At 35.6% G+C, this 26,379-nt stretch overlaps 1 protein-coding gene across 2 annotated transcripts in view; it reads left to right on the top strand.

Moving 5' to 3' along the window:
• EXOC6B (exocyst complex component 6B) overlaps window positions 1-26,379 on the top strand; it is a 669,652-nt gene that overhangs the window by 89,669 nt on the left and 553,604 nt on the right. For both annotated transcript variants that reach the window (XM_065929532.1, XM_065929531.1), the window contains exons 3-6: window positions 7,761-7,808; window positions 9,457-9,547; window positions 9,658-9,703; window positions 25,341-25,545. In XM_065929532.1, coding sequence (XP_065785604.1) covers window positions 7,761-7,808; window positions 9,457-9,547; window positions 9,658-9,703; window positions 25,341-25,545 — 390 coding nt within the window. The remainder of the gene's footprint in view (window positions 1-7,760; window positions 7,809-9,456; window positions 9,548-9,657; window positions 9,704-25,340; window positions 25,546-26,379) is intronic.

The raw sequence follows: 26,379 nt of genomic DNA, 5'->3' as shown, positions 1-26,379 counted from the left end.
AAAAAGTATGAACAATTTGATTCTATTTAAAACGTTATACTGAATTTTAGGGGACTGAAAAGCCTCAAGTGGACAAAAGTATCTGAAATATGTGAAAACAAAGATATAGAACTTCTGCCAGGAGTTGTATGTGCTGTTTGTCCTCACTCAGCTTGCGCATCCCAGCTTCCCATCCACCGTCACCTTGTGCTTTTCTTGATGCCTGTGTTCGAAAACCTCTCTCTCTTCTTCAGGCCCTTTGTCCATTATAGGCAAAAGGGTGCTCTGTCTCTGGTTACTGAAGTAGTCATGTAGTGGAATACCTGAATATTATCCATAATGTTCTCTGTTAACACATGGGAGACTGCCCTAGGAGGCATCCTCTCAACTTGTGTGAAGAGCCTTTGAACTTTAGAAAAAAGTTTAGAAAATGGAAAAGGTTAAATATTACCTACTATCAGTATAATTTGAACATAGCAATGAAATTCCTGTGTTCTCTAGGGTGCCAGTTTTTTTTTTTTGATTCACAATATATATGTGTGTGCTTGTGTATGTAGGTGTGTATAAATACATACACATACCATGCATATATTCTCTGAATCAAGAAGTAGCATTCTAGACAAGCAGTATATAGTAGCCTTTATTTAAATAAGCATGGTATGTTTCTCCATTTATTTAGATCTTAATTATTTAAAGTCCATCAAAGAGGTTTAAAAATTTTTTTTTTAAAATTATGAAAGTATGATAACAATTTTCAGATGACTTGGAAAACACAGAACAAAGTTACATATAGTTCTATTGTATATCACAATTATGTTTTAAGTAGATAGTTTAAGATTTTTAATTGGAGTTTTAATATCAAACTTTCAGAAATTCATAGCATGAATAAGCAGAAAAGTAGAAGGATACAGTAGACCTGAAAAGCAGTATGAACCAATTCAACATAATTAAGATTTATACAGTTTTCACACAATAGCAGGATACAAATTCTATTCAAGTTCCCATAGACTATAAAGTAGGAGACACTGAAACATATCCAGGGACATAAAACAGGGCTTCCCAGGTGGCTTAGTGGTAAAGAATCTGCCAGCCAATGCAAGAGACACAGGAGACTCGGGTTCAATCTCTGTGTTGGGATCAATCCCCTGGAGGAAGAAATGGCAAACTACTCTAGTATTCTTGCCTGGGAAATCCCATGGACAGAGGATCCTGATGGGCTACAATCCCTAGGATCACAAAAAGTTGGACACGACTGAGCACACACATGCACAAATGCAAAACAAGGTGCAAAAATTTCGTGGTCTGTAGGTGTTGAAATCATACAGAGTCTGTTCTCTTATCACAGTTGAATTATGTTAGAAATCAATATCAAAAGATCCTCGAAAATATCCCACATATTTTCAAGTACAATGTGACATTTACTAAGAGAGATCTTGACTTAGCCGTTGAAAGCCTCAATAAAGTTCAGTTCAGTTGCTCAGTTGTGTCTGACTCTTTGCGACCCCATGGACTGCAGCATGCCAGGCTTCCCTGTCCATCACCAACTCCCAGAGCTTACTCAAACTCATGTTCATTGAACCATTGATGCCATCTAACCATCTCATTCTCTGTTGTCTCCTTCTCCTCCTGCCTTCAGTCTTTCCAGCATCAGGGTCTTTTCCAGTGAGTCATTTCTTTGCATCAGGTGGCCAAAGTATTGGAGTTTCAGCTTCAGCATCAGTTGTTCCAATGTATATCAGGACTGATTTCCTTTAGGATTGTCTGGTTTGATATCCTTGCAGTTCAAGGGACTTTCAAGAGTCTTCTCCATCACCACAGTTCAAAAGCATCGATTCTTTGGCACTCAGCTTTCTTTATGGTCCAACTCTCAAATCCATACATGACCACTGGAAAAACCAAAGGTTTGACTAGGTGGACCTTTGTTGGTAAAGTAATGTCTCTACTTTTGAATATGCTGTCTAGGTTGATCATAGCCTTTCTTCCAAGGAGCAAGCATCTGTTAGTTTCAATAAAGTTAAAAGACTGAAAAAACACAGAGGGTGACTGTAGAGAAGGAAACATTTAGGTGAGAAATTAATATGAAAATGAGAAATTAACATGAAATTATTAATTAATTAATTAATTAATTAAAATTAATATTAATATGAACAATTTAAAAAACCATGTATTTGGAAATTAAATGTGCACATTTAAGTGATTGATGCATCTAAGAAGCCATAACAAGGAAAATTAGAAAATATTTGTAATAGAATAAAAATGAAAGGAAAATTGCAGGTGAAGCTGCTCTGTGCAACTGAATACAATGTGGAATCTTGAATAAGTTATGAAAAAAGATAATGGACACTAGCATAAAATTTTGTGAAATTTGAACAAAATCTGTGCTTCAGATCTGTATCTGAATACTGTATCTATCACATATTAATTTTCTGGGGTTTTTTTTTTTTTTTGCATCTTTGTATTTCTTTATCTTCTCAAAATTGGATTGAAAATGTCAAGTCTCATTCAAATTGAAAAAAATATCACAAAGGTAATAAACTTTCTAGACTTCTAGCAGTAATACTAGATGCCAGAGTAAGTGGAACTATATCAAAGTTTTGAGTGAATATAAGTTAGAAATCTAGGATTCCATTCATGCTTAAGCAAACAAGTGGAACCAAAATGTCATATTTTTTTTTAGCTAAGCGAAAATTCATGTTTCTAAAATATATTTATTATACATGTTTCACTTTTTCTATTTCATAGTTAGTGCTTCCATTTTATTTAAATGCTTTCCAATTTCTCCCTCTTATTTTTTGTTGTTCTTTCTCAAGCCTTTATTGAGTGCATTTAAATAAAATGGGAGCACTGACTATGAAATAGAAAATGTGAAACAAACTAGATAAAAGTAAAAATTCATACTATAGTCCAGTTATTTTAAAATATGACTGTTTATGGAGAAGGTAATGGCAACCCACTCCAGTATTCTTGCCTGGAGAATCCCATGGACAGAGGAGCCTGGTGGGCTACAGTTCATGGTGTCACAAAAGAGTCAGACACAACTAAACAATACCAACAACGTTATTCTCCATAAACATAGGAAAGCAATTTCAATGGGCTATCTCGTCAGAGTCCATTCTGTCAAATGGGTCTTAGATAATATCAAACTCCTTGATATAAAGTTGGAGAAAACCCATTTTTCTCGAAATCCATTATAAACTTTAATTCATTTTACATACAACTTGTCCTGATTCCAAATAAATGCGTTATATTAATAGCCATATTTTATAGGTTTTTCTGTCATATAACCTTATTCTGGCCCATATTTAGAATGAAATATATCTCTTGACATAATCTTGCCTAATACCAATAAAATCATTTTAGTGGAGTCTCTTTTTGTTCAGTTTTTTATAAAATGTGAAAATATTAGTCCTGTAATGAGCATGTATTTTATTTCTAATATATATTTATTTATTTAAAAAAAAATATGACTGTTTATTAGAATCATGTCTGAAGCTTTGGAGGAAAAAACGATACCTTGGCATTTGTATTTTACAAAAAATTTCAAGGTAATTTTAATGTGCATCTGGATTTTAAAAAGTGATTGCAGGTTTTTCTATTAAATGGCAGTTTCAGTGATGTAGAATTTACTATTTTCTGTTGACCAGTCATGATACAATGGTGTTAAAATGAATAATAGTTACATAATCACAGTAGTAAAAAATATTTTATCAGTTTTCATGATCAGTAGCCAGATAAAAAATAATAGATAATTTACAGTTGCAAGCTATAATGGAAACATGATTAACCTTATGATATAAAATACTACATACAATTTGAGGGGTTAAGTAGAGTGATGTGGTAATTGGAACTGCATACTTCCAATTGGATGTGCATAATTCCAACTGTTTTCATCCACCCAGCCAGTCTATGTTTTTTGGTTGGTGCATTTAATCCATTTACATTTAAGGTAACTGTCGATATATATGATCCTATTGCTGTTTTTTTAATTGTTTTGAGTTTATTTTTTGTAGGTCTTTTCCTTGTTTTTTTTCTCCTTAGAGAAGTTTCTTTTCATTTTATATCCTGTGTTGCCTTCTGCCTTGTTCCTTTTGCATTTTATATCATGCTGTTCCCTTCTGATTTCTGTTGCGAAATCAGCTGATAACCTTATGGGAATTCCCTTGTATGTCATTTGTCATTTTCCTCCTGTTTTTAATATTTTATCTTTGTATTTAATTTTTGTTAGTTTGATTACTGTGTGTCTTAGTGTGTTCCTCCTTGGGTTTTTTCAGTCTCTGTGCTTCCTGGACTTTGTTGAATATTTCCTTTTCCACTTTAGGAAAATTTTCAGCTGTTATATTTTTAGAGGTTTTCTTGGATGCTTCCTCTCTTCTCCTTTTGGAACCCTTATAATGCAAATGTTGGTGTGTTTAATGTTGTCCCAGAGGTCTCTTTGGCTGTCTTCATTTTTTTTTTTTTTGTTCTTTTTTCTATATTCTCTTCTGTGGCAGTGAGAGCCACCATTCTGTCTTCGAGACCAATTACCTCTTCTTTTGCCTGTTATTCTGCTATTGATTCCTTCTGCTGTATTGTTCATCTCTGTTTGTTCTTTAGTTATACTTGGTCTTTGGTAAACATTTCTTGTATCTTCTCCATTCTTTTCCGAAGATCCTAGATCATTTTCACTATCATTATTCTGAATTCTTTTTCTGGAAGGTGCCTGTTTCCCCCCATTTTAGTTGTCTTTCTGCGATTTTATCTTGTTCCTTCATCTGGGACATAATTGTCTGCATTTTCATTTTGATTAACTTTCTTTCATGTGGTTTTTCTTCTGGCAGTTTTTCTTGCTTCTTCTGTCTGCCCTCTGGTGGATGAGGCTAAGAGACTTGTGTAAGCTTCTTGATGGGAAGGACTGGTGGTGGGAAAAACTGGATCTTGCTCTGGTGGGCAGGGTTGTGCTTAGTAAAACTAATCTGGGGACTTCCCTGCTGGTCCAGTGGTTAACCCTTCGCCTTCCGATGCAGAGGGTGCAGGTTTGATCTCTGGTTGGGAAGCTAAGATCCAATATGCCCTATGGCCAAGAAAACAGATCATAAAAAGCAGAAGCAATGTTGTAGCAAATTCAGTGAAGACTTAAATTAAGAAAAAAAAGTAATCCAGTTGTTTGGCTTGAGGCAACCCAGCCCTGGGATCTACAGGATCTACCGTAGGATTAATGATGACCTCAAAGAAGGCTCACCAAGGGGCCCCTCCCAGGACTGCTGTTGCCAGTGCCTGTGGGAGCCACTGTTGACCCACACCTCCAAAGGAGACCCTCCAACACTACTAAGTAGGTCTGGTTCAGTCTCCTGTGGGATGGGGGTCCCTGCTCCTTTCCCCTGGGTCCTGGTGTGCTCAAGATTTTGTTTATGCTCCCCAAGTGGGTGTCTCTATTTCCCACAGTCCTGTGGAAGTCCTGCAGTCAAATACCACTGGCCTTCACAGTCAGATTCTAGGGGGATTTCTAGTCCCTTTGCTGGATCCCCTGGCTGGGAAGCTTGATGTGGGGCTTGGAACCTTCACAACAGTGGGAGAAGGTCTTTGGTATTACTGTTCTCCAGTTTGTGGGTCGCCTGCCCGGTGGGTATGGGATTTGATTTTACAATGATTACATTCCTTCTGCTGTCTTGTTGCAGCTTCTCCTTTGTCTTTGGATATGAGGTATCTTTTTGTGGTGGGTTCCAGCATCCTCCTGTTAATGATTGTTCAACAGCTACTTGTGATGTTGGTGCTCTCACAGGAGGCGATGAATACATGTTCATACACTCAGCCATCCTGAACCCCTAGATAAGCTGTGTAGATGTCCTCTCATTGTTATGTTCAGATAGTATTGAAATAGTAATTATCTTTCTATCAAAAGCTTTGATTAGGCTCCTGTGGATGTTTTAGAATTCTGGTTTGCGTGAAATTGGTTTAGTGGGCCATGATCAGTATTTTTAATAAAAATTGAAATAGAATGGAAAAGGGAACAATAAAGTGTGTTACATGTAGTAAGACAAAGTTGTTTCTTGAAAATTTTGTTTCTCTGTGTGTGTGTGTGTGTATTCCCTATACTTGCGTACCAGGTTGCAATGTAAAATATATTTCTTGCAATGAATTTGAGGTTAAAAAAAATGTTTCAGAAATATCTTTGTAAAGTAAACAAGGCATTCTAGTAGAGAGTGTGATGCTGAAATTAGCAGTATTTATGGAACGTTGAATCTTATGAGATCTCCTGTTTACATGAAAAAAATCTAATCATTCTTAAATAATGATCACTCAGGGGCTGCCCACACTACTTTTATTCACATTGTTTAAAAGCTTTTTCTTATTTAGAACTGATATTAGTCCCATTTTTGAGTAACGTCCATGTATTGGTTTAAATAATAAGCCCTTCAGTCTCACTTATTCTAGACCAAGAATCAGCAAAGTATATCTTCCAGGCCAAATCCAGCTTGCCTCCTAATTTTGCAAATTAACATAGAAACATATTGGAACATAGAAACATCCATTCATTTATATATGTGTGTGTATATATATATATATATATATATATATATATATATATTTGCTTCAGTGGCAGTGCATGTGGTAATCTGCTCAGAAAATGATAGTCCAGGTATAGTGTATAGTTTTGGGCAAAATTTTCAAAGGTGTGTTCCTAAAAAACTGATTTCCTGAGATGATCCTCAGTGAAAGGATGCTACGTAAAATAAGTTGGAAAACACTGTGTGATAGATACCTCCTTAGGCATTTATAGTGCTATAGAATATTAAATGCTTCAGAAATCCCCAGTAAATGAACCTTTATAGTATTATTTCCCATACATATTATATGTGTGTGTGTGTGTATGTTTGTGTGTATACAGAGTGCAGAGTATCTATTAACTAAAATTTGTTGGCATTCTGAGGGACATGATAGAAAATGCTGGGTTAAGGAAGTATCTTAAACATAAGGAGAGGCAGTTATTGGTGGAAGTATAGGATGCCTCTATTAAAGAAAGCTTTAGAAGTTAATATTGCTCATGTTTTGATAATGTTTAAGAAGGTGGGGAAGTTACTATTCTATAAACTTAATTTTTATATCTACTGATTCTTCAAGAGTGGCTACCAAAATGAGTTGTGCCAGTTCATTTTAATTATGAATTCTACGTAAATTTAAAGCCTGTTTACCTGATTTTTTTACTATCTGATGGATAAATTCATTTAGAAAAGAGGGACTATGGAAGTGTTAGGAACTATCAAGAATTAGTGATCCAAGAAATTAAGATAAAATGTTTTCTAAAATTAGATTATAAGTAGAAACATTTGACCTGAGTTCAGTTCAGTTCAGTCGCTCAGTCCTGTCTGACTCTTTGCATCCCCATGGACAGCGGCATGCCAGGCGTCCCTATCCATCACCAACTCCCAAATTTTACTCAAACTCCCCGAGGTAAGAAGTTCAATTTATGCTCAAGTAAGGTTCTTTGTGGGTTATTTTTTCTATTACAGTTTTTCTTTCCATTTCAAATGAAAGTGTGATCTTTGGTTGTATTATATTAGTTTGTACTATTTCAAACTGAACATATTTTTTAGTAATTTTTTTTTTATTGTTCAAAAAGTCATATAGATGTTCAGTAGAAAAGTTAATACATTTAATCCCAGGAGAATACAACTAAACCAAAATGTGGTGAAATATGGAAATGATCTGAATACCTACTCTAAATCTTTTCATTTAAAATCTTCATCTTAATCAAACTATTGTCTAGGTATTTATTATAAGTTTAAATTGTCTTCTCTCCACAGAATCAAGTGACGGATACTAATAGAAAACTACAACATGAGGGAAAGGAAGTAAGACCAGTTTACCTTTTGAAAAAATCTTTTCTGTTTCCTGTCATTCTCTTTGATGACTGTGTTCCTGATTTAGTGGCTTGTGAGACCATAAGCTGCATGTTGGAGGAACTTGGACATTATCATTGCTTTTCATAATGTTTGTCTGAAGTAAATGAATATAACCACTAGAAAGCTTAATGAGAGTATGTAGCCTTCCTTAGTTGTATTTTTTAAATCACTTGAGTAGTCATAATATGGCCAATGCTGTTTCCTCTGCCTAGAATCTTCTTTTTCCAATGTTTATGCACTTCGGATATTTGCTCATATGTTACCTCCTAATGAGGCCTTTACTAACCAACTTATTTAGAATTGCAGTCTCACTTTCACCTTTTGTTTTCTTTTTGCCTTTCCTGTTTAATTTTTCTCCATTGCACCTATCATGCTCTGATACTATGTAGTTTTCCTTATATGTTGTTTTTTTGTTCTCCTTCCAGTAGAAATGAAGCTCCATGAGGTCAGGATTTTTTTTTTTTAAATACACTGCCATATCCCCTCTACCTGCCTAAACAATGACTGGCACAACATGAATGTGCCATAAGTATTTGCTAAAAAAGTGAATCATTGATTCTATTAATTGGTATATTCACCATTTAAATCATAGTTTATAAGATCATTTGATGTCCATTTTCTCAATCCTCATGGCCGACCTGTGACAAAATTAGGACTAATATTTTATTGACTAGGAAAATAAAGCAGATGATTTGCAAAAGTTTGCATAGTAATTGGTATGGCTGAGACTAAAACCCAAGTCTTCTGACTTATAGTCTATTACTGTTCTCTGTATCATGTACCTTCCTTATTGCCTAATACTTATTTAATGTTTAATAATCTTAAAGATTAACCTTTGATTATCTTATCAGTAACTTAATCATGACCACTTCTCTCTCTCTCTCTTTTTTTGGCTTAGTATCTAAGTACCTAACATTTTTAGGTATGGATATGGGATGAATTCTATAAGAGGCCATGTAGCTTATTGTTTTTTAAAACTTTGTCTCACATATTTTAAGTTTCTGCAAAGAGCACAGTTTCTTTTAGTTTTATTGTCTATGACTTCAGATGGAAGACTTTAAAACTCTGTGAGAAGATAAGTACTTGAGTTACTCTTCACTAAACTGGAACTCTTGGAAAAGCCACAACTTCTAAGTGTGTGGTTTATTCTGTATTGAAATAGAAATTTAGTTAAAGATTATTTTCAAGATTCATTTGAAGCTGTATAAGAAGGACTGTTTTCCTCTAGGCATCTAGCACTGATGAAAGAAATATAGGATCTTCTTGTATTGGTGAAATCATAAATCATGAAAAGTCTGAATAGGGTTTGGAGCAAATCTGCAAGTTTTTTCTTTTTTCCTGGATAGCCCCTGAATTTTAACATTTCATTTCACCTAGCCTTTCCTAGTGTAGTATGTATGCATCTTGGGGAGAAAGGGGGAAACCATGCAGGGATGTTTTACTGGTTGAGAAAGGCAGTTCTTTAGTTCACTTGGCAGATCTTACTATGAAGCTGTCTGGGATGTTCTGATGAATTGAACATAGGGTGGAAAAATGTGACTGAAAACTTTTTATTTACAGCTGTTGGCATAATTCAGTTTTTTTCCCTCTTGCCAAGCTGGTGATAGCAATGGAAGAGCTGAAGCAGTGTCGACTACAACAGAGAAATATTTCTGCCACTGTGGATAAATTAATGCTGTGTCTTCCAGGTGAGAAACTGGATATAGAGTAGAATTCTTGATGCAGTTTCTTTAGCTTTAATTAGTCTTTCACTTTCTCTAAATTATGCTAATGTGCTCTTTTTCCCTTCTCTTTAAAGTTCTGGAGATGTATAGTAAACTGCGGGACCAGATGAAAACTAAAAGGTAAAATTTTTTTTATTGAATACTTTGTGTTATCTAAAATTTGTTATTTAGATTTTTTTTTAAAGTCCATATTTAGCATAACCTTTCAAAAATTATTAAGTCCATGAGACATCTTCTCTAGCCTTTTGTATATCTATTGATTCATCCTGAGAGTTACTATTATTTACATATACTAGTGGAGAAGGCAATGGCAACCCACTGCGGTAGTCTTGACTGGAAAATCTCATGGATGGAGGAGCCTTGTAGGCTGCAGTCCATAGGGTCGCTAGGAGTCGGAAACGACTGAGTGACTTCATTTTCACTTTTATGCATTGGAGAAGGCAATGGCAACCCACTCCAGTGTTCTTGCCTGGAGAATCCCAGGGACGGGGGAGCCTGGTGGGCTGCCGTCTGTGGGGTCGCACAGAGTCGGACACGACTGAAGCGACTTAGCAGCAGCAGCAGCAGTGGTATGCTGATGTATTTTGTCATGTATTATGTTTAAGAAAAAATACTACACATAGTTTGATTTTTAGAAGACCAAGTTTTTATAGGGGAAAGGCATATAACTGTTTTAGTGATAGTTAATTTCAGAAATATGCTTTGGTTTAGAAAAAATAGTTAACTGGTTCTGGAGGTTCTCCTTTGAAACAGAACCAATGATGTGTATATTTTTGTGTGTGTGTGTGTGTGTGTGTGTGTGTGTGTGTGTGTGTGTGTGGAGAGAGAGAGATTGATTTTTTTTTTTTTTTAGCAAATTGGTTCACATGACTATGGAGGCTGGCAACTCCAAAACCTGCATAGTAGATTAGTAGGCTAGTTAGTGTCAGGGAAGAGTGAATACTATTGCCTGAGTCTGAAAATAGTCTGCTGGCCAAATTCTGTCTTCCTTGGGGAGTTTAGTCTTTTTTCTATTAAGGCGTTTAACTGGTTTAATGAAGCCCGCTCACATTATGCAGACTATTCTTCTTTACTTGAAGTCTACTGATATAAGCACTGATAATCTTATGTCAAAAATACCTTCACAGAAATATCCAGAATAATATTTGATCAAATCTTTGGGTACTATGGCCTAACCAAGTTGACATGTAAAATTAACCATCACAAGGGGCAAGGTCAAGGTTAAGCTCAGAGGTTTGCTTTCCAATGTGTTATTTTAATCTGGTTTTATTCCAGAGGAAACTTCAGAGTGACTCTTTGACTCTTTTTCCCAAACTAGAGTAAGCATCCCCACTGTCTCTGCCCTGGGGTACCCTGCAGTATGATGGGGATATGTGAAGCTTTAAGATAAACAGGACACATCTTCCTGGAATGTTAATTTTACCTAGTTTTGAGGGAAAAAGTACAGAATTAAAATATATTAATACTGAAATAAGATTAAAAATATGAATAAAATTATAAATCCTCAAGACTTTTAAAGTTAAAACATGAGGCATCAGTATTTTTTTAATTTCTTAGGGCTACTTTCCAGACCGTCTTTTCCCCAGGAGAACATATTCATATAAGCGAACACAGATTGAACAGTATGAGAGATTCTGTTCAGTGTGATAGAAGGTAGTATTATTTCCCTGATAACCTTTTTATGAAGTTGTAGAATTATAGATAATTACAGAGATTAAAACAAAAACACAAAACTTCTGTATCAACTTCTCTGAATTAACAAATAGTAACAATTCTGGTTTTAATTCATATATATATATATATAAATATTCATGGCATATATAAACATATGTGATCAGAGAGAGGTAAAGATGTACATTTTAAAAAATTCAGGTAGAACTCATCCCCTTCCTCAGTCCTATTCCTTTCCTTTCTCCTTTGAGGAAACCAGTATCATAAACCTGGTATTTCCTTCTAGTCCATGTTTCTAATGTCCAAAATAATACATTGTATTTTTAAAAACATTTACATGAATGGTTCTGGTCTTTGTTTTTGTGAGATTCATTCATTCAATAAAAATTAATTGAGTACCTGCTGTGTTGCTAGGCATCGCTCTTAGTGCTGGGGATATAGCTCTGAAAACAATAGACAATAATATCTGCAATCATGGGCTACCATACCAGTCGAGAGCTTTTTAAAACTTGTATATAGAGATCTAGTTCACTTATTTTAATTGCTTTATAGTAGTCCATTATGTGAACAGTCTGCATTTTTCCTCTTAATTCAAGTGATTGTCATAAGTGCTATTGACCAGTATGTCCAGCTCAGCCTTGTTCTGGTGCACAGAGTAGGATTATATTTTGGGGCTCCCTTGAGCTGTATCAACACCACATACTGAGTTGCCCTCCTGTGTGCTATCCTCCTTACTCTACTTGGGCCCTAATACCCAGTGTTATGCTTCTGTGCTGCCTCAATGCCCTTCCCATCCCTGTTTGACCCTGACACAGCTGCCTTCCTATACAGACAGTCTTACCTCACTAGGTCCCTTGTATCCCATGCTGGTCCCATCTTACCCCTTATCCACCAGTATATGAATGCTCTCGTTTATTTGGATCTTCTTTAACAGTTTTCTACTTTTCAGTGAACAAGTCTTATATATCTTTTGTCATATTTATCCCTAATTATTTGATATTTTTTGATGCCTATTTTCAATGGTATTACTTTTTAAATTTTAATTTTCAGTAATTTATTACTAGTATACTGTTAAAATTTGTGCATTTATCTTTTATTCTGTAAATGATTAGTAAAATCATTTACTAATTCTAGTAACTTTTTTGTATATTACATTGAATTTTCTATGTAGCTGATTATCTCATCTGCAAATAAAGACAGGTATATTTCTTTCTTTCCAATTGGGATGCTTTCTTTTTTGGTTTGGTTTTCTTGTCTCTTGTTGAACTAGTTAGAGCCACTGAAAGTGAAGCGAAAGTGAAAGTCGCTCAGTCATGTCTGACTCTTTGCAACCCCATGGACTATACGGTCCATGGAATTCTCTAGGCCAGAATACTGGAGTAGGTAGCTGTTGCTGTCTCCAGGGGATCTTCCCAACCCAGGGATAGAACCCAGGTCTCCTGCATTGCAGGCAGATTCTTTACCATCTGAGCCACAAGGGAAGCTGGTTAGAGCCTCTGGTACAGTGTTAAATAGATATAATGAGGCTAGGTTATCTTTGTCCTATTCCTGATCTTAGGGGGAAAGCATTTAACCATTAAATCATATGTTAGGTGTAATTTTTTGGTACATGCAATTTATAAGTTTGAAGAAGTTTGCTTCTATTTCTAGTTCTTGAAACTTTCTATTAGGAATGAATATTGGTTTTGTCAAATGCTTTTTCTGTGTAAGTGAGATGATCATCATGCATGCTAAGTTGCTTCAGTTGTGTCTGACTCTTTGCAACACTGTGGACTGTAGCCCACCAGGCTTCTTTGTCCATGAGGATTCTCCAGGCAAGAAAACTGGAGTGGGTTGCCGTGCCCTCCTCCAGGGGATCTTCCTGACCCAAGGATAGAACCTGCATTGGCTCCTGCATTGCAGGCGGGTTCTTTACTACTAGTGCCAGGTGATCATATGTTTTTTAAAAAATGCTTTTAGTTTCTTAATATGATGATTCTTATTGAATGTTAAATGTTAAACTTGCATTCGTGGAATAAATCCCACTTGGTCATGATATACTGTCCTTTTTAATATGCTGTGGTATTTGATATGCTAAAATTTTGTTAAGGATTTTTGTATCTGTGTTCATGAGAGATGTTTATCTGTGGTTTCCTTTTTGTGTTATATCTTTTTGGAATCAGAGTCATGCTAGCCTTATGAATAACTTGGAAAGTTTTCTGTCTTTGATTTTCTGGAAGAATTTATATAGTGTTAGTAATTATTTTCCTTAAACTTTAATACTTGGTAGAATCTACCATTGAAACCACTTAACTGGGAGATTTGCATGTTTTTGGTAAGAAAGTTGTTAACTACAGATTTAATTTTAAAAATAAATACATGGCTGTTTTCATTTAGTGTTTCTTGAGAATATTTTGTTTATTTGTATCTTTCAAGTAATTTGTCCATGTTATCCAAATCGTTGAATTCATTAACAAAAATTGTTAATTGTATTATTCTATTATTTTAACATGTAGAATCTATAGTGATACTTTCTCTTTGATTACTTATGTTGATGATTTGTCTTTTCTGTCTCTGTTTCTGTCTGTCTCTCATTATTTTGGCTAGTTGTTTGTCAATTTCATTAATTTTTTGAAAATAGCATCTTTAGGTTTTATTTTTTTTCCTTATTTTCTATTTTACTGATTTTTGGTATAAGGAGAAAGAGACAACAGAGGATGAGATGGTTGGATGGCATCACTGATTCAATGGACATAAGTTTGGGTAAACTCTGGGAGTTGGTGATGGACAGGGAGGTCTGGTGTGTTACAGTCCATGGGGTCACAAAGAATTGGACACGACTGAGTGGCTAAACTGAACTGACTATTTCCTTTCTTCTATTTAATTGGGGTCTGATTTGCTCTTTTTTTTTCAGTTGAAGTATAATTGATTTGCAATGTATTAGTTTTAAGTGCACAGCAAAATGATTTAGTCATACACACACACACACACACACACACACACACACGCCTGGCTTGCGAACATGTTTAGTCATACACACACACACACACACACACACACACACACGCCTGGCTTGCGAACATGTCCATGTGGTTGCAAAGAGTAGGACATGACTGGGTGACTAAACAGCAACTCTCTCTATATCTATCTATCTCACGTCTTCTTTATTCATTCATCTGTTGATGGACACTTGGGTTGCTTCTGTATCTTGGCTATTGTAAATAATTTGCTCTTTTTTCTAGCTTTTTTAGGTGGAAGCCCAGGGCATTGATTTTGGTTCTGTTTTCTAATGTAGCTATTTAAAGCTGTACATTTCTCTTTAACAGTGCTTTAACTGAATCTTACATGTTTCATAATGTTGCTGTTTTATTTTACATTTATTTAAAATATTTTCTAATTTCTGTTGTGATTTTTAAAATTTATTTCAGAGACTATTTAGAAGTTCATTGATTAATTTCTAAATATTAGGGGATTTTCCAGATGTATCGAAATTGATTTATATTTTAGTTCATTGTGTTCATAAATGTAAACTGTATGATTTCAATCTTTTATATTTTTTGAGACTTGTTTTATGGCCCAATTTTATGGTCTGTTTTAGTGAAAATTACATATACACTTTAAAACAATATATATTGTTATTGAGAAGAGCATCTTTAACTATCATTTAGACATACTGGTTGATAGCATTGTGCAGCTTTTCTACATCCTGATGATTTTGTATTTGTTATTTGCTGACAGGGGAGTGTTGAAATTGCCTATTTTGATTGGACTTACATATGTATTCTTTTTATTCTTTCAATTTTTGCAATGTATATTTTGAAGCTCTCTTATTGGTTGCATACACATTAAGCATTGTTTTATCTTCTCTATGAAAGGACCCATTTATTATTATGGAAAGTTCTTCATCCCTGGTAATATTTTTTCTGAAATATATGTTGTTTGGAATTAACATAGCCAGCCACTGCTGCTATCTTTTTGCTTAATTTTTACATTGCCTATTTTTAATATACATTTTTCTAAAATATTTTTAACAGCCTCATTGAGATATAGTTCATATACTTTTAACTTCATTTATTTAAAACATACAGTTCAGTGACTTTTAGTGTATTCAGAGTTGTGTGACCATCATCACAGTCAGTTGTAGAATGTTTTTATTCTTCACAAAAGAAACTCTGAGCACCTTGGCCATCAGTATTCAATTTTTTTCTGTCCCTTGCCTCTCTTACCAGCTACTGGGAATCACTGACATGTTTTCTGTTTCTTCATATTTAGTTATTCTGGACATTTCATATAAATGGAATCATATAATGTATGATTTTTTGTGATTGGCTTCTTTCATTTAACATAGTGTTTCTCAGGTTAATCCATGTTGTACCATATATCAGTACTTCATTTCTTTTTATTGCTGAATATTCAATTGCATGGATGTACCACACTTTATTTATCCATTCATTAGTGGATGAGCATTTGGGTTGTTTAAGTTTTAGGGTTTTACAAATAATGCTTCTGTGCATTTTTGTTTACAATTTGTTGTGTGGAAATATATTTTCATTTCATTTCTCTTGGCTTTCTTGGAATGAAATTTTGCTAGATCATGGTAATTCAGTTTAACTATTCAAGGGACTGCCAGATTGTTTTCCAAAGCAGCTGTGCCATTTTACCTTACCCCCAGCAGCATATGAGGATTTGATTTTCTATACATCCTAGGCAGGACTTAGAGTTGTCTTTTTTTTTTTGGAAACAATGTTTATTTCCCCCGAAGGGGGGTGTGCACCGTTCCTGGAAGTACTGCAATACCAGGTTGATGCGTGGAGTGGACGGAGCAAGCTCCTATTCCATAGAGTTGTCTTTTGATTACGGCCATCTTGGTGGGTGTGAAATGGTATCATATTGTTCACCTTCATTTTTGAAATCTATTTTTGATGGATATATAATTCTAAGTTTATAGATTCATTTATTCTTGAGATGTCTTTTTTTTTTTTTTTTTTTGTCTTCTGGCTTTTATAATTTCTGAGGAAGAAGTATATGAACAGCTTTTTTTGTTCACTCTCCTTATTTTGTCTTTTCTCCAGCTATTTTAAAACTTTTGTCTATAAAATTTGTTCTCAGCAATTTGATTTTGATGTGCTTTTGTATAAATATGTATGTATGCATTCATGTATGTGTGTATTTATCCTGCTTGTGGTTTGTTTAGTTTCTTGGTTTTATGAGTTTATAATTTTCATAAAATCTGAAAGATGTTCAGATACTATTTTTCCAGATTTTTTTTTTGGTCCCTTTTCCATCGTCATTCTGAGATTTCAGTTTTATCTATGTTGGACAACTTCACAAAATCCCGTAGGTGATTTGAGTATATTCTTTTTTCCAGTCTTTTTTCTCTGTACTTTATATGGGATAGGTTTTATTGCTGTATTCTTTTTCATTGTCAAATCTTTTAATTTCATCAAATGGCATTTTCACTTCAGATGATATATTTTTCATCTTTAGGAGTTCTATTTGTTATTTTATGTTTAATTTCATTTGTTATTTTTCATCTTTTAAAGATACATGTTACAATGTTCTAATTTCCCTGTTTATGTACTTCTTTGCTAGTTCTGTCATTTTTGGTATTTTGGATTTCTCTGAAGATTGTTTTTGCTAATTATAGGTCAATTTTTTGTTCTTTTCATGTCTTGTAAGTTTTGATTAGATAATGGCCATTATATTATGTTGCTGAGTGTTTGAATTTTGGGGGACTTTTCTTTCTTACAGGATATTGGTCTTTGTTTTGGCAAATAATTTAGTTTGTTTGCAGATCCATTTGAATCCCAGTCTCATCAGACCCCATTTTTAAGCTCGGCTAACTTTTCCTCTTGGGGTTTCCCTGGTGACTCAGCTGCTAAAGAATCCACCTGCATTGTTGGAGACCTGGGCTTGATCCCTGGTTGGGAAGATCCTCTAGAGAAGGGAAAGGCTATTCACTCCAGTTTTCAGGCCTGGAGAATTCCATGGGCTGTGTAGTCCATGGGGTTGCAAATTGGACATGACTGAGAGACTGAGCACAACTTTCCTTTATTCCAGGGTCGCTTGGAGTAGAATTCATCTCCCTTGAAAACTCTGAAATCCCCAGGGGCTCTGCACTTGGGCTGTTCGGAGTTCAAATGTTTTCTCTGTCTTGTCTGAGCTCCTTGAAGTATTTGTCTTACATCTCCCTTCTGTCTATGTCTCCTTCCTTGTTCTTCCTGTCTTTTACTCCCTTCCTTTTTTTTCCTTCCCTCCCTTCTTTATTCCTGTTCGTGCAGAGTTTTACTTTTCCTATGCCTGGCCTAGTACTCAGCAAAGGCTCAAGGGAACTCTTGTATAAATTTCTGCACTTTTTTCTGCATTGCTTCCCTTTTTTGAGGAAATTCTGCACAACCTTAAGGTGTATCATTATTCCTGAACTGCATCTCTGATGCTAACTCTGCTAAGTTGTTTGGCTCTGTTTGGGTTTTCTCTGACTGTGTCCATAATGTAGAAATCACATTCAGGTAACTATTAAATTCACCTTGCTTGTTTTCCTTTTTTCAGAGACCACAGTTCTGTGTTATTTGATGTTCTCTGTCTGAAAGCAGTTGTTTTATGAATTTTAGCTAGTTCCCAGGAGGTGTTAGTGGCGAAGAACCCGTCTGCCAATGCAGGAGGCATAAGAGGCATGAGTTCAATTCCTGGATTGGAAAGATCCCCTGAAGAAGGGCATGGCAGCCCACTTCAGTGTCCTTGCCTAGAGAATCCCGTGGTGGAGAAGCCTGGCGGGCTACATTCCATAGGGTCGCATAGAGTTGGACATGACTGAAGTGACTTAGCACACACATAGTCAGTATTTTACTTCTTAAGAGTGGGAGTTCATTCTCTTCCTTGTTATTCCTTCATGACTGGAAGCTTAGTTACTTTTTTTTAAAGCTATAAGTACTGATTATATTACTAGGTTTTGTGCTCCCTGAGGAAAGCTATCTGACCATCTTTCTATCATTAGTTCATAGAAGGAATGAAGTATTTTTTATTAATGATCTTTAATTAAGAAAGACACCAGTGTTTTCTGTGCTGAAAGCTTTTATTTCATATTCTTATCATACCCTGAATTAAAAAAAAATTCCGATGGGTAGTTGTGATCCACTTGGAAAGCTCACTGATTAGAAATTTAAAGCCTGTCATTGCGAGAGTGCCATGTGCTGTGCTTAGTCGCTCAGTCGTGTCTGACTCTTTGAGACCCCGTGGACTGTGGCCCACCAGGCTCCCTGTCCATGGGGTTCTCCAGGCAAGAATATTGCAGTGGGTTGCCATGCCCTCCTCCAGGGGATCTTCCCAACCCAGGGATCGAACCTAGGTCTCCTGCATTGCAGGCGGATTCTTTACTGTCTGAGCCACCATGGAAGCCCAGGAATACTGGAGTGGGTAGCCTATCCCTTCTCCAGGGGATCTTCCCAACTCAGGAGTGGAACTGTGGTCTCCTGAATTGCAGGCAGATTCTTTACCACGTCAGCTACCTGGGAAGCCTGAAAGAGTTCCATACTATGGCAAAAAAGTACCAAAATTTAGTTTGCCTATAATCAACATTCCTCTTTTTAGAATAGCATTCAACCATGTCTAAGTTATTCTGACCTTAAGTTATCCAAATTTTAGGATTATTTGGATTATCCAATTATTTAGGATTATTATTTTAGGATTATTTTGACTTCATTTCATTTTTTAAACAATTTTTTGCTTTTATTTCATTTACGTTCTTTCTGCTCACATCTCTACTAGGGAATCTGCATGAAGTGGGGAGAAAGGGAGAACTAGCACACATGCAAATAAAACTTAGGAATTGGCTTTTGATTCCATTTTAATAATGTTTAGAGGTTGTCAAAAGTAATGTCAAAGTTGTGTTCTAGATTTCCATGGCCCCTGGAAATAGAATTTTTTTCTTTTGTTGTCTGCTATAGAGGAGTTTAATTGGAGGATCATGGAAATTTTAATGAATTCTATTGATCTATTATTGATGAAATATGAATATGTTGGGGAAAGGACAATGGAGAAATAAAGTAACATTCTTTATTGCCAGAAATCACTGGATTTTATACTAATTAGCCTTGAAAAATGTGGCGTTATTTGACAGACCAGATGTTTCCAGCATACAGCCATGTGTCTCATCAGTGAATGTGCCTGTGTCTGCAGGCAACTTTGTTAGATTTTTCTCATTCTGTAAACAGTGTTCCAAAATATAACTAGACCCTAAAGTGTGTTTATCTTTTGGCTTAATTTCTGAGTTTATATGCATTCTAAAGTTTCTCTCTAGAGGAAATGCATTTTTTTGCACATAGCTCTTCATACCTAATTGTAGTATAAACACCATTATATTTACACTAAACCATGTATATTGTACTGTTTTTGAGTCCATAACATTTTGATAAAAGCAACCATTCAGGTTAAACTATATTTGTAGTTTTATTTCTAAATTTAGGGGGAATAAATTTCTTCCCTTCATTTATTTGGATTAAATTTTTGAATTTTGGAACACAGGAGGGGAAAGCATAAAGAAAACAAGTATATCCAACCTCTAGACTTTAGTGTTTGTGGTATTAAGTGCATTGGAGTAAGACGAGTTTAAGTATCTACCATGAAATTCATTCTTAAAACCTAAAGTAGAGCTAGAAGTCTTTCACTTAAAGGATCAGAACTGAGTTTTTCCTCAGTTCAGTTCAGTCGCTCAGTCATGTCTAACTCTTTGCGACCTCATGGACTGCAGCAAGCCAGCCTTCCCTGTCCATCACCAACTCCTGGAGCTTACTCAAACTCATGTTCATCGAGTCGGTGATGCCATCCAGCCATCTCATTCTCTGTCGTCCCCTTCTCCTCCTGCACCCAATCCCTCCCAGCATCAGGGTCTTTTCCAATGAGTCAGTTCTTTGCATCAGGTTGCCAGAGTATTGGAGCTTCAGCTTCAGCATCAGTCCTTCCAATGAATATTCAGGGCTGATTTCCTTTAGGATGGACTGGTTTGATCCAGCAGTCCAAGGCTTTTTCCTATACTAAGTATATTATGGGAAATGTGGAAATTAAAAGCATGAAGAAGAAATTTATTACCTTTAATGTTTCTATCCAAAGGAAAGAAAAAATCACAGTTAACATTTTTGTATGTATTTTCCTAGTCATTTTCTATGTACTTGTTTGTGTGTGGGCTTATATTTAGTATATGTAGCCATATATAGATATATATTCATAATTTGCATATATATATGTATTTGTAATTTTGAAAAACATGATAATACTTGTAAGTTCTATTTTTTGAATTAACTTTCATTCAACAATATTGTGAACATTTTACTATTTTATTTTTCTTTGGATGTACATATATATTACATGGATATATCAAAATCTGTTTAACCAATTCCTTGTTAGTAGAATTCTAGTTTAGTATTTTATTTGCTAATATAAATAACTATAATTAAAGAGGCTTAAACATATTTTTTTGCATCTAATTTTTTTGGGGGGGGAATGCAACTGTTTAGAATATGTGTTTGGTAATATTTTTCATTAAAAACTTGTATCAGTAATATAAATTTGTTTACCAGCAGACTGTGAATTATCATTTATTGAAACTTCTGATAATAATATCCATTACCTTTTAAGAAATATTTGGCAGTGTGAAGGACAGAATCATATTTTTGACTTTGATGTCTTCATATCAGTCCAGCTTCTTTTTTCATGTTTGCCTTTTGGGGTGTTCTTATGACTTTCCTTTTGGTCATTGCTTTTAAAAAAACCCTCAAATTTATATGTTGCAAATAATCTGTACTAGGTTGTTTCTTCTTTATTCTTATGCTTTTTTTATATATACTTATTTTGTTTTTCCTTAGTCAACTGTATCAATCTTAGTTTTGTTTGTTCTCTTATGCTAATGGAAGCTTTCTTACCTAACAGGTATATTTTGTCCCTATAGTTATCATAAAATGTCCTTCTGTGTTTCCAGCAATATTTGTTGTATATTAATATAGCCATTCAAGCACTTTTATGGTTACATTTTGGGTATATATTATTGTAGCTTTTACTTTAACTTGTTTGTATCTGTGACTCTAGAGTGGGTTTCTTGTAGGCAGCATATAGTTGGATCATGTTTTTTAAATACTGTCTGACAGTGTCTGCCTTTTGATTAGTGAGCTTATTAGTCCATTTGCATTTAATATAATTATTAATATGGTTGGGTTTTACTATTTTTGTGTCTTTTTTGTTCTTATTTATCTTTTACTCCTTTATTGTATTAAATATTTGGTAGTATACTATTTTAATTCTTCCATAAATTTTTGTGAAAAATTTATTTATTGTTTATTTATTTAGACTGTGGTAGGTCTTCGTTGCTATGCATAGCCTTTGCTGAGCACAGCTGTGGCGAGTGGGGGCTACTCTTCATTGTGGTGTGGGGGCTTCTCACTGCAGTAGCTTCCCTTACGGTGTACAGGCTTAGTAGTTGTGGCACACAAGCTTAGTTGCTCCAATGCATGTGGAATCTTCCTGGACCAAGGATAGGACCTGTGTCCCCTGCACTAAAAGGCAGAGTCTTAACCGCTAGACCACCAGGGAATTACCGTACATTTTTTAACAATGTATTTTTTGAGTTGCTTGTTTTTTTAGAGGTTACTCTATCTGTGGATTATAATCTGCTTCTTCATTTGTCATAGACTGTCATAGTCTATTTTATTTTAGGTCATTGCTGATGTAGTTTTGATGTAGTATATAGAAGTAGTGTTGCTTCAACTTAGCTCCATTTCTTCCTTCTTCTTTAGTGCTATTGTTATTATTTATATTTTATCTATATATTTTATAAAGCCAACAAGGCAATATTATAATCATTGTTTTATAAATGTCTTTTACTATATTAAAAGAAGAAAAGAGAGAAAACTATGTTGAGTTTTTTATATTCAGCAGATATTTATTGTTTCCTTTGTTCTTCTTTCTTTTTTTTTTTTCTGTAAATTCATGTTACTACTTGCTGTCATTTCCTTTCTGACTTTTGTTAGTATTTCTTGTAAGGAAGATCTGTTAACAAGGAATTCTCTCAGTCTTTGTTTTTCTGGGAATATATTTCCTTTTCATTTTTAAAGGTTAGTTATCAGCTAATGATTGGTCCTGGGTGCTGTAAGAAACTTGAGCTGATAAAAATATCTACCCTTTTGTCAGTGGATTTGTTTGTGGATTAAGGACTACATTAATAATTCAGGCAGTTTTCAACTTTGCTGAGCTTTTTTATCCTTCTCCTCTGTTTAAGCCTGAAGCTTACTAGTCAGCCAGGGCTGTGTGTGGTGTTTAGGCCCTTTTAGGTGTTACCTGTGTTTGTGCACAGCCTCTGAGTCAGCTAGGGATATGCAAATAGTGGTCAGGCTATTCGTATCGCTGAAGCCTGGCTTGGAGAATTTTGAGCATTACTTTACTAGCGTGTGAGATGAGTGCAATTGTGCAGTAGTTTGAGCATTCTTTGGCCTTGCCTTTCTTTGGGATTGAAATGAAAACTGACCTTTCCCAGTCCTGTGGCCACTGCCTAGTTTTCCAAATTTGCTGACATATTGAGTGCAGCACTTTCATAGCATCATCTTTCAAGATTTGAAATAGCTCAACTGGAATTCCATCACTTCCACTAGCTTTGTTTGTAGTGATGCTTCCTAAGGCCTCCTTGACTTCACATTCCAGGATGTCTGGCATTAGGTGAGTGATCACATCATTGTGATTATCGGTCAAAATTCTCCAAGCCAGGCTTCAGCAAATCGTGATCCGTGAACTTCCAGATGTTCAAGCTGGTTTTAGAAAAGGCAGATGAACCAGAGATCAAATTGCCAACATATGCTGGATCATTGAAAAAGCAAGAGAGTTCCAGAAAAATATCTATTTCTGCTTTATTGACTATGCCAAAGCCTTTGACTGTGTGGATCACAATAAACTGTGGAAAATTCTGAAAGAGATGGGAATACCAGACCACCTGTCTTGAGAAACCTGTATGCAGGTCAGGAAGCAATGGTAAGAACTGGATATGGAACAACAGACCGGTTCCAAATAGGAAAAGGAGTACATCAAGGCTGTATATTGTCACCCTGCTTATTTAACTTATATGCAGAGTACATCATGAGAAAGGCTGGGCTGGAAGAAGCACAAGCTGGAATCAAGATTACTGGGAGAAATGTCAATAACCTCAGATATACAGATGACACCACCCTTATGGCAGAAAGTGAAGAAAAACTAAAGAGCCTCTTGATGAAAGTGAAAGAGGAGAGTGAAAAAGTTGACTTAAAGCTTAATATTCAGAAAACTAAGATCATGGCATCTGGTCCTGTTACTTCATGGCAAATAGATGGGCAAACAGTGGCTGACTTTATTTTTTGGGCTCCAAAATCACTGCAGATGGTGATTGCAGCCATCAAATTAAAAGATACTTACTCCTTGGAAGGAAAGTTATGACCAACCTAGATAGCATATTAAAAAGCAGAAACATTACTTTGTCAACAATGATCCGTCTAGTCAAGGCTATGGTTTTCCCAGTAGTCATGTATGGATGTGAGAGTGGGACTATAAAGAAAGCTGAGCGCCAAAGAATTGATGCTTTTGAACTGTGGTGTTGGAGAAGACTCTTGAGAGTCCCTTGGACTGCAAGGAGATCCCACCAGTCAGTCCTAAAGGAGATCAGTCCTGAGTGTTGTTGAAGCTGAAACTCCAGTACTTTGGCCCCCTGATGGGAAGAGCTGACTCATTTAAAACGACCCTGATGCTGGGAAAGATTGAGGGCAGGAGGAGAAGGGGACAACAGAGGATGAGATGGTTGGAATGCTTCACCAGCTCAATGGACATGCTGCTGCTGCTGCTAAGTCACTTCAGTCATGTCTGACTCAGTGAGACCCCTTAGATGGCAGCCCACCAGGCTCCCCCATCCCCGAGATTCTATAGGCAAGGACACTGGAGTGGGTTGCCATTTCCTTCTCCAATGCATGAAAGTGAAAAGTGAAAGTGAAGTCGCTCAGTCGTGTCCCACTCTTCACGACCCCATGGACTGCAGCCTACCAGGCTCCTCCATCCATATAATTTTCCAGGCAAGAGTACTGGAGTGGGGTGCCATTGCATTCTCCACAATGGACATGAGTTGGGTAAACTCTGGGACAGGGAGGCCTAGTTGCTGCCGTTCATGGGGTCGCAAAGACTCGGGCACGACTGAGTGACTGAACTGAACTGAAATAAACTGAACTGATCTGGTTATTCTGTGGGTCTCTTGTTTATGACTTCCTTGTTAAGTTTTTGATTAGTCCTCGAGTCTGCACTTTGTCCCAACCAAGATGAACATCAGGCCAGTAGACTTGGAAGTTCCTACCTCCTTTTTGTAACTGAATTTGCTACTTTTCCTAACAGCACTAGTCAGTATAGGATTTTCATTCTCTGCTCCAAATCATGTCAACCCCTAATGGCAGAGAAGTTGCTCATTTTCCTGACAAGTTATAACCAGTGATGTGAGGGAAGGTGAAGAGGATGATGGAGGTAGCCCCAGGCAGGAACACCATGAAGTCCCTCTCTGTTTATCAGTTTTCATGAATAAACCCTTCTCAAGCTGCTGTTCTACTTTCTTTTTTTCCAGAGTCCTTTCTAATTTCCAGAGTCCTGAAATGGGTGTTTGCAAAGTTTTGTCCAGTTTATATTTGCTTTTTAAGTAAAAGATTTGCTAAGTTCTTCTGTGTGCCACAGTTGAAATCTGTCCTTGGGTACTTTATTTTATAGGATGATTTTTATGGCACTGATAGAATCATTTTGTATTTCTCTTTATTTTCACTCTCTCTCTTTTTTTTAAAATCTCCTGTGGCCTTTATTCTTTATGTAATGAATTTCATTGGTGGATTTCTATGCTTTCTGTATTCTTGGGATAAAATCTTTTTTGATTATAATTTATTAAGTCCTATAATACATGTTAGTTTTTAATAATTTGATATTTATTTTTCCATTGATGTTTTTATTGAAACAGTCCTGCATTTGTCTTAATGTATGTGAAAACTAATTCAGGCTAGAAATTTTCCCTGAGGAATATATCTGTGGCCCTAAAGAAGACTGAATTGAGCTAAAGGTGATACAATTCCTTTTATAGGCATTATCCTGCACTGAAAACTCTGGAACATCTAGAGCATACCTATCTTCCTCAAGTAAGCCACTATCGATTCTGCAAGGTGATGGTGGACAATATCCCCAAGCTTCGAGAAGAAATTAAAGATGTGTCTATGTCCGATCTCAAAGACTTTCTGGAGAGTATCCGCAAACATTCAGACAAAATTGGAGAGACTGCCATGAAGCAAGTAGGTCTGGGGTTTGTGATAGGTTGACCAATGACTTTGCAAGTATTCTGTTAAACAGATTTCATTTTGCTAAGTGTCTTAATTGTTTCTTGTCATTTTAGGGAAGTCCTTCATCTTTATGGGAACACGTGGTTTCAAAATATTTTTTATTTTCTTAACAGAGCAGTGACTTATTTACTAGTATATTGTTTTGCTCTGTGAATGCTCAGTAACTATTAACTGGCTATTATGGTTTATACTGTTGTTTTGAAGAGATTTTTCTATTTTTTGAATACTTTTCTTGACTTTGGGTATGATTCAAAGCCCAGGGTTTTAAAAAGTACTACTTCTAGTTAATGAGCTAAATTGTGCTGCATGTACTTCTGGTTGATTATTTACTGTTCAAGCAATATGTTATATATGAGTATTTCTGTAATTGTTATTTCAGATATCAGTGGGTATCAATGAGAAAAGGCCTGTTGGGAAATGCTGTGATTTATGATCATAGAAAGGAATTAGCTTATAGCTTATTAAAAAATAACAAAGTATTTAGATTTTTTCTTTCAGTATCTTCATCTCTAATAACTTAAAGTCACACAGAACATCCAGAAGTACTTTGTTGTTATGAATAAAGAACAGGAGTAATTTGCAGTATTATTTGCTCTTTTGAAACTTAAGTCATGCTGATTTTATTAAAATTTCTCAGGATACCTTGATATAACCTACAATAATAAGTAATAGATTCATTTTTTTAATGGGAAGTCTTTTTTGGTTCTATAAACAGCTATGTTCTTGAGTAAGTCATTTGTAGTTCATATCATTCTGTGAAGAAGGTGGGAGTAGGTCATATTTTGG

Source organism: Muntiacus reevesi, chromosome 3 (genome assembly GCF_963930625.1).
Source record: "Muntiacus reevesi chromosome 3, mMunRee1.1, whole genome shotgun sequence".
NCBI lineage: Eukaryota > Metazoa > Chordata > Mammalia > Artiodactyla > Cervidae > Muntiacus > Muntiacus reevesi.
This window is presented reverse-complemented; position numbering and strand designations above follow the sequence as displayed.